At 44.0% G+C, this 9,419-nt stretch overlaps 1 protein-coding gene across 1 annotated transcript; it reads right to left on the bottom strand.

The window, feature by feature from the left end:
• Window positions 1-665: 665 nt before the first annotated feature.
• On the bottom strand, window positions 666-9,010 carry LOC125515390 (disease resistance protein Pik-2). The gene is made up of 3 exons (XM_048680856.2): window positions 7,638-9,010; window positions 6,752-7,465; window positions 666-2,986 (listed from the first exon to the last, which is right to left on the bottom strand). Exons 1-3 carry the CDS (start codon window positions 8,703-8,705, stop codon window positions 926-928), a joined length of 3,843 nt encoding a protein of 1,280 aa, XP_048536813.2. The 5' UTR covers window positions 8,706-9,010; the 3' UTR covers window positions 666-925.
• Between the last annotated feature and the right edge of the window lie 409 nt (window positions 9,011-9,419).

Genomic DNA, 9,419 nt, shown 5'->3' on the forward strand with positions numbered 1-9,419 from the left:
TAGGGGGAGGTTGTGAGCAGCGGTGACCACGCTCTATGGGCAAAGTCATGAGACCTACCCAAAAGTGTTATTCTCGCCTAGCTTTGTCTCTGGGTGATGTATGCTCTTGGGGAGGAGAGAATAACACTTTTAGGAACAGAGGGAGTAGATGCCATTTCAATGTTGGAGGTTTGTAGCGAACCCACGCGTGCTGCCCGGCCGAGTTCGGCCGCATTACGTTTTCTTTTCTTGAAGATGTGCTTCTGCCACTGCTTCCAGATTTATGCATCGCTTAGTTAGGACTGGTAAAAGAATGCTTGCCTGCACTGCATGAGGACATACACTTTATTACTGATAATTATGCAAGATTTGTTGGCTGTGGTGTGTACTGCAGCTCACCTCGACTGAAGCTGCGGATTCAAGAAGTCCTCTGGTCTTGATAATGCCCTGGACAAGTCCAGGGTCCATTTGATTGTTGCAAGTGTCATCTCCTGGCTGGCAGCTGGCTTGGCTTCGTGGGGAACAGACAGAGTTGCCGGATAAGTTGAAAGGCTCGACAACAAGTCCAGAGCTTATTAGTACAACTGAAGTCCAATCAGGTAAGGAAGCATATATGCATGATGCTTGTATGAAAATCCGAGGTGAAAAACACTTGGATATTTATTAGCTATTCCCATAAAGCAGGAAGCATGTAATGTCATCAGTATGTTTACAAAGGAAAACATAAATAGTGCTCATCCAATTCACCCAGATAAATCTGTGAGCAGCAACCAACACCAGGGCCGTGCCACATTATATCTGAAAGTGCTGAACAGAGCAGGCTAATTATTTTTGACACATTAATAAACAAGTGAACCTGTTGAGGTCTTACAGACTGGGTGATGAGAGGAAACTCCTAATAATGGGAGGGAGAACAGTACGCGCAGGGAAAAGACAGCAGCTTGAATCAATCCAATTGACTCTTGATCTTCAGAATGGGTTGGTTTGTCTTCCCAGCAAACTGGGCTCGCAATCCATCCATAAAACGTTTAGTGGCATGGCTGAGTACGACTTCCTTTAGGCTTGGCAAGGATGGTAGCCCAGAAAACATCGAAGCTTCTTCCATAGGGTAAGACGAATTAAAATCCACATGCAGCAGCTCAATCTTATTGGTCGCTGCGGTGCCTTCAAACTTGACCAATTTGATGCCACGCAGGAGACCCAGCTCCAGCACCTTGAGGCTCGGGAATGCATTGTCATGGAAGTTGAAACACAGCTCTTGACCCTCGAACGACCCCCTCAGCAGACGTAAGATTGCTAGGTTTGGTAGCTTGCCAAGGACTTGCAGCGTGGTACCAACCTCCTCCCCAGATAAGCAGCTGCTCCGTAGCTCCATCTTCACGAGATTTGTGAGCTTTTCGACCCATGCCGGCAGTTTGACCAAGTTGCCGTACAACTTGAGGCTTTGAAGGTTATTTGGAGGCTCAGACAGGCCATCCAAGAAGTCAGATAGACCAGGATTCCCTTCTGACCGCACAAACAAGGATTCCAGGAATTTGAGATTGGCAATGGCCGAACAGAAGCTTCTGCGATTTTTCTTATTCAGACCAGTCACTCTTAACTTACGCAACTCGGTAAGATCTTGAAGCTCTTTAAGAATGGCATTTTCCCCATCAATATTGACAACACCCACTGTGTGCAGAGACTTGAGGTTCCTGGTTCCTCTTGGGAATTTGACACCAGATGGATCTATCCCCATAAAGTAAGCAGGCACCCCGGCACAACCATCTCTTGCAAGCACCCATAAGAAACGCCCAGGGAGAAACATCAAGTAGCAGAGGCAAACTGGTAACCAAAATGGTGAAAAAAGTAAAAGCAACAGACAGCAGAAGCAGAGGACGCGGACTCTGATGCAGAGACCGCCGCGACGTATTCGGTAAAGGATGGCGCGATGTACATTCCAGAGGATGGCCCTGATGTGCTCGAAGCTTTCATCCAAGAAGTCATGCGCCCACCGTATGTGTTCCATGCAAACCCATTCTCCTGTTTCCTTGTAATCATTCCGTGGTACAAAGCCCACAAGGAGATAACGTAACTTGTCAAGCTTGATAATTGTTCTTGGCAGATTTATTATGCGTACATCTCTTACATCCAGTGTCTGAAGATGCCTCAGATTACCCAGTGAATCTGGCAGGCGCAAGTTTCCATCACATCCTCGCAGAGAAAGGTAGATTAGGTGAACAAGCTTCCCAATCTGATGGAGGTGTTGATCTGTCAGACCCTTTGTGTCTTCCAAGTCCAGTATTCGGAGTAATTTCATCTTATCAGAAATGAAAAATGCCTCCAATCTTCCAAATACTGTTAATGATCTTAAGTGAGACAAGTCCAGTGTACTCTCAAATGCATCTTTATCTCTTTTCCACCTGCTGCTTACAGCAAGGTGACGGATTTTGCCTTGGGTGTTTAAATCACATCCTTCATCCAGTGTAAAAACAAGACTTTCCTCTGTTGCCTTTGAGATTGCAATGTCACGGATGAGATCATGGACGTCCAAGAAACCTTTCCTCCCACTTGCAATCCCATCTCCTTGTAATGGTCGGACCATACTCCTATTGATAAGCTCGGTGATGTAGCTGTTCCCGGTTTCAACTGCAGTCTTGTCGCGTATTCGCCTCGAATACCCCTCTGCAATCCAGCGCCTCACCAAACGAGACCATCTGATGCGGTGATCTTCAGGAAAAATGGATAAATACAAGAAGCAAACCTTGAGATAATAAGGTAAACCTTCGTAACTTGAAGCAAGGACTGTCTGTATCATCTCAAGCTCTTTATTCATCTCTAGCTCTGCGTTGATGTGTTTGTTCAAATTCCTCCACTCTATAGCAGTTTTAGGTTTGGTTGCCAGGAAGCTACCTATGGTGGATATAGCAAGAGGGAGGCCGTCACACTTCTTCAATATAAGATTTGCTTGCTCAGCCAGGCCCGGAATATGAGCATAACTTTCCCTCTCTTCGATATCCTTGAATACCTGTTATTCATATGATTTAGAAAACCAGGTCAGGCGATATAGCATTTCGAATGCAATTTATTCTTACTTTGGCCTGCTTATATACAATTCATTATGTAATTGTCATCCATCGCCATGTTAAGTTGTAAACACTAATGAAGTACTCACTACATACAAATACAATTCCTTTTTAAGAGAAGAAATGCTATTTCTTTACAAGCATTTGTTGGCATTTATAGTTTCAAGTATACAATTTTCACGTGTAGTGTTCTTCACTATCCAACACGGGAAGATGGTTATGTGGCCTAGTTGTCGGAGGAATGTTCGTTTCTACACAGCAGGTTTGGACTTAGGGTTGACACCGTGTGTGATACTTAATATCTGTGTGAGTCCAATGGGTAAGTATGTGTTTGCTGAGATTCAAATTGACCGGCGTCTTGCCGGATGGCACGGGCTCCTCCTCTCTTTAGCGGGTCAAGCCATCCTCGTCCGTGCGGCTCTTCGGGCTCTCCCGATCTACGCCATGAGTACGCTTCTTCTTCCAGCAGGAACTCTACAGGAGATTGACAAACGATGCCGGGCATTCTTCTGGTCTGGGCAAGACACTACAACCGGCGGGCAATGCAAAGTTGCCTGGGATCTCGTCTGTACCCCCTTCTCAAAAGGTGGAATAGGCTTCTCATCCCTCAAGCACTTGAACCTATGCCTCCTTTTGAAACACCTCTCCAAGCTACATGACTCTGGCCTCCCCACCGCTTCTAGCTACATTGTTAACAAGTATGGTTGGTCCCCACACCATGACTTGGAACCCTACAACCCCTCGGCTACTCCAGTTTGGCGTGATATCCTCAAAGGCTTGGAATTCTTCCGAGAAATAACCTTTGTAACCGTAGGCAATGGAACTATCACCTCCTTCTGGCATGACCTTCGGGTCCCCAACACCCACACCTCTCTAGCTGCTACCTTCCCCGCTCTCTTCTCACACTCAACCAGACAGGCCGCCTCTGCCGCTCGGGTGCTTGCTGCCCCGGAACTAAACCTAGACCTAGCTCCTCGTTTATCCCATGTAGCGGAAAATGGACTGGTTGCTATACGTGATCTTTTAGCCTCAGTGAACTTGGATACGCAGGTTCCAAACACAAGGATATGCAGGGGATCGGGCAAAAGCCTATCCACCAAACTCGTCTACTCGGCGGTCTGGCAAGACACCCCACCTGACACGATGGCTGCGGCAATATGGAGGAACTATGCTCCTAATAAATGCAGAATCTTCCTATGGCTCACCCGCAAGGACCGCGTCTACACCAACGAGAGACGGCTCCGCAGATCAATCGCAACCACTGATGCTTGCCCTTTTTGCGGTGGCTGTGAAAGCATCGCCCACCTTCTCCTTAGCTGCACTCTTCTCTGACCTCTCTGGGAAGAGCTGGACAACCTTTGCGTTGGGCCCCCGAACGACCTGGAGGGCGTGTGGGGAGACACTAGGACTAATAAGGTGCGCTCGACGGTGATAATTGTCATTCTCTGGAACACCTGGAAACGTCGCAATGCAAAAGTCTTCCGCAATGAAACGCTCGGCATCCACCACATTCCCATCGCCGCGGCGGATGACCTTGCTCTCTGGTCTCACCGATGTGGCAATACTCAACGTCAGTCGCTTCTCCGGGACTGGAGTACTATGTTGTCCCACTTGGCTGCGAGAATTTAGACCCTTGTAATATTTTTTAGTTAGTTCTTCTTTATTTCTTCCTCTCTTTGCCTTCCTTTCCCTCCCCTCCTGTAACTCTCTTCTGTAACAACTTTGGTTTGGCAATATAAGTTCAGGCCGGTGCAAGCCCGCCGTTGACGCGTCAAAAAAAAAAGAAGTCCATTTTAAACTGCAAATTATGATGCCAAGTCTGATTTGAATCCTGAACTACGAAACCACACATATTAAAACAGAAATTTGTAAAATCATTTAACTTTAACCCTAGCCCAATTTTAGACAGTGCTTTGTATTTCAACGGTTTCCAAAAAATGTGAAAATTTATAGATAGAAGGAATGCTACATTTTAGTTCAAATTAAAACCGAACTTTATAAAACCATTAACTGTCACAATTTAGTTCCAATTTTCATTGTTCCTCATCAGTAACACGTCCCTCCCCTCCTCCCCCCACTGGCTTAATGTTGGGATGGTTTATAACTTTTTGCGGAGGACTAGATCCAGCACTGCACACCATATTTAGCTATTGTTATTTCCTAATTGCAAGTCTTATGTATAGGACCAACTAAAAGTATTCGACATGGACTTAAAATTTTGTAGGCTTACAAGGGCCCATTTATAGGACAAGGCCATAAGGGTCTTTATGAAATCTTATCTTAACAACATCATGGCATGCACAATTATCTCTTGACCCACCTAGCTAGGCTCTATAACAATTGCGGTTTCTTATTCCGAGGCTCTCAAAAATATATGTAAAAAATAGTGGAGAATACCAGAAAGTAAGAACCAGGATAAAAATCATCACGCAATTTTTCCATACGAAGACACAAAAAATAAATGAATTTCTCTGTCGTTTTTGCACATGACATGACTAATGACAATTTTAGGTATGTTATCATTCCTTCACCAATCCTTATTTTTTTCCCCGGGGGAAATCCTTATATGTTTTGAAAGCCCAAAATGCAAAACTACTTTTCCAAACCGGTATAGGGTTCACTTTGAATTGTTTGCAGAAGTCCAGAGTTTGATTTGGGCGATCTCATATCTTAAGGTTTTAAGTCGGGCCAAGCATAATAGTTTTGGGTTTAAAATGTGATTTCCTTCTTTATCAGGTTACTCTAGTGTGCTTCATAACTCATACATCTCCTTTTTTTAATAACAATTGGAGCTATTTATGACAGTCGAATACTTTCAAGTGCAAATAAGTTAAGAGGCAACACTTTTGCTAGATCTATACAATAATATTACTTTTACAAGTTTGAAAAAGCGTGACTCCAATTATACTAAAAGCAAAAATTTGGAAACATCCAAGTACAGTAATGGTCAGAGTTTGAAAATGTCCACTATATGGAGCCCACAAAGACCAACACTGAATGGGGAGTAAATAATATTGTGTCCATGGGACAATATAAAACTATAAAGCTACATATACATTTGCATGAAATTTTTGGCATAGCCATAAAGAAAAATATAATCTCGTTGTTCTAACTGTAGGGTGTGTTTTGATTCGCTAAGAGAAGAGAAGCTTTTGAACAACAAATATTGCGTTAATATGTGTTTTATGTGATATAAAATAAATCGTAGATAAGTATCTGATCTCACGACATAAGGTTTTTGTTGCATAGTAGTTGGTTAAAGTGTACTCTGAATGAATTCTATTTCTTACATTTTGAACGTGCGAGGTACATTCTAGTTTGCATTGATGAAACATGGCAAACTAGAATGTATATGTAGCCTCAGTGAAGCAAAAACTGAACTTGTTTTGTGTTTACTTTTTATACCAAAAACACGTATAGTTTCATGTAATTTACTCTGTAATGCCATATATGATAACATAGGTGAATATGTACAGAACTGCATTTCTCAATAAAATATGTTTAGAAGGTGTCTATATTGAAGCCATCTTGCAAAAAAAAAAATTCAAAAACTGTTCACGCAAAAAAAACTGCTTTTACGAAATAAGGATGGATTGTCCACCCACCAGTACAATATTTGTACAAATGTTATGACAAGAAAATATGTACCATCTTAAAAAATTAGCTTAATATAATGCTTCTACTATTTCACATGTAAAATAGAGTACCTTCTTTTCAAATAGGCGGAGAGCATCCTGTTTAGTTAGAAGCTCGAGATTGTATATTTTGCGTTCTTTCTCCGAACAACACATTGCAACATTCAGTTCCCGCGTTGTGACAATGATCCGGTTAGCGGTATTGTCCTTCGATGATGGCAAGAGCTTCCTTATCAATTGCCATTCCATGGTCGATGATAGATCATCAAAAACAATCAGGCATTTGTTTTCCAATAAAATCTTTGCCAAAATGTCAACTGGTTTTTGCTCTTTCTTTGGTTGTGTCTCATTTCCATTGTTACCTTGTTGTGTTTCAGTGACGTGCTTTTCTTTGTCTCCATGAAAATCCACACATAATTGCTGTAACAAATCATTGTAAAATTCTTGATGGTTTAGACGCGGCACCGTTAACCAAGCGCGCCTCTGAAACCTTCCACTGAGTTCTTGTTGGTAGAGACTTGTGACAAGAGTGGTTTTCCCAAGACCACCCATTCCACAAATGCTGATCACCTCGCCATCTTGATCGATGAAATCAATAACTTTAACTTTTGCTGCCACCCGGTCGATAAGCCGATCTTCCTCCAAAGCGGCTGCCACTACACTGGCACCAGTGGGCTTCTGATCTGCATGCTGCTGTTTCTCACGAGCGGCTTCTTCAGCGCTAGTGATCTCACCATTTGAGCTGGACTCGGCCTTGCCGTCCTCTTTGATTCGAGCCGCCTCTGCCTGAACATAAGTTAAGCCACGTTAGTTAATTTAGGCGAACTACTCTACCTGCTAGATACCTAAATCAAAACAATGATGCACTGATTCGTATATAATTCATATATGGGGCGACAAAGATTACATTCGATTATCTAAATCAAGACGAAGAGGAGATATGTATACTTGTGGTTACCTTGTGGTAGAAGACATATAAGTCCTTATCGAATGACCATATTTGTTTTATCTCTGATATCGTGCAAGGCTGCTCAGTGCACAGCCTTGCAACTTCAAATTGCTGCGTGGACACAATAATCCGGCCCCCATTCAATCTCGGGAAGTATGTTTTGATCCAGTCCCACTCTTCTATGGTAGACACATCAGCAATAACAACCAAGTACCTCTTCTCAGTCACATACCGATTAAACTCATCGACCAAACTATGATCTGGTGCTGCCATCTTCTTCAGAACTGTCAGCCCAGTGGCTGTTCCTCCTCCTTGCATGCTTGCTTTACCAGATTCTTCACATGAATCTTGGTAGAACTGCCTCACCAAGCTGACAAAGAGGTCATTTGGATTGAAGGGATGCATCAGCCTTACCCAGGCTCGGCACTGAAACTTATCTTTCACTTGTTTATTGTCATAGGCAGCTCTGATGATAGATGTGACCCCAACATCGGTGCTTGCTCCCCACACCGCGATTGCTGGCCCAAGGTCATCTCTGGCGATCAGCTCGGCAAGATCCACCTTTTCCTCTTCCAGGTGAAGTGCAGCTCGTGTCTTTGCTTCGGCGACGTGAAGTATCACCTCACTGCTGATGGTGGCAGTGGTAGACAATGGCTGCCCAGATGATTCCTTTATGAGGTGGTACCGGCCATTCCTCTGGCTGATGTCCTCCACCTTGGATCTGAGCTCCTTCATTTCCTTGGCCACGAAACGCCGGTCAAGCAGCCTTCGAGGGATACGCCACCACGACTGCTGGTGATCTAACCTGATGGCAAAGTCCATGAGGCAGTCCTCGACATCGTATGCCACGTCACGGACTTGCTTCACCCAGATCTTGACCACCATGCTTCTGCCATCTCGCCCCTCCTCGTGTGCACACATCAGGAAGCCCTGCATCATCTCGAGCTCACCCGTGATGAAGGCCTGATCACGGCGTACTCCCAGCTGCAAGGCCACCTCCTCGGCCAGGGCGGATTGGGCGTAGCTAAGCGCTCCACTCAGCACGGACTTGCCGACGCTCAGCACCGTCGCCTCCATTTTCGCTTAGCTTGTGTCTGCTGTTTGGTGGGGGTTTGTTTGTGTCGATCGGTAGTGATGGCGTGCATGCTATAATTAAGGCTATGGATGCATATACAAGCACAAGACACCAAAGGAGAGATTAGAAAAGAGGAGCTCAGCTCGAAGTGCGAGCTAAGCACATGAATCTTGGTTTTGCTCTGCTCTAAGCATCTAGAGAGATGGGGAGAGAACTAGTTTATCCAGCAGATTTCATAAATTTTCTTTTTGACGGGAATTTCATAAATTTTCATTGATAGCGCAGTGCTGCAGAAAAAATTAGTTGGGTCCGGTCTCCAATGGCGCTAAGCACAAGACAGCAAAGGAGAGATTAAGAAAGAGGAGCTTGAAGTGCGAGCTCAGCACGTTCGCAAGTGGACCTTAAATGTTAATTTTCATTGACAGCAGTGCTACTTAGTTTATGGTAAATGTTAGTTTGAATCAAGTATTTGTAGATCGCAAAGTGAGCGGTACAACCACATATTTTGTGACGCTTTGCACTAGATTTTGCGTCAATTTTACGAATTACATGCTTCCAGTGTCAAATTCCAGCTGGTATTGATCCATGCCCGGTTAGAGAGGTAAAAAATGGTGCTTATGACGTCAGTTTGGAAAAAAAAATCTGGTGGTGATAAAGAAGCTATTTAAAAAAAATGTGACAGAGAAACTCATTAATAATGAGGGAGGTTAGCAACA

Source organism: Triticum urartu, chromosome 6A (genome assembly GCF_056163025.1).
Source record: "Triticum urartu cultivar PI428250 chromosome 6A, HENAU_Tu73, whole genome shotgun sequence".
Taxonomy (NCBI): Eukaryota; Viridiplantae; Streptophyta; class Magnoliopsida; order Poales; family Poaceae; genus Triticum; species Triticum urartu.

Coding starts and splice junctions, on each gene's coding strand:
- LOC125515390 (XM_048680856.2), bottom strand. CDS start 8,705: ATGGAGGCGACGGTGCTGAGCGTCGGCAAGTCCGTGCTGAGTGGAGCG. Junction 7,466..7,637: donor TATATGTCTTCTACCACAAG/GTAACCACAAGT, acceptor ACTTATGTTCAG/GCAGAGGCGGCTCGAATCAA. Junction 2,987..6,751: donor TCCGCCTATTTGAAAAGAAG/GTACTCTATTTT, acceptor TATGAATAACAG/GTATTCAAGGATATCGAAGA.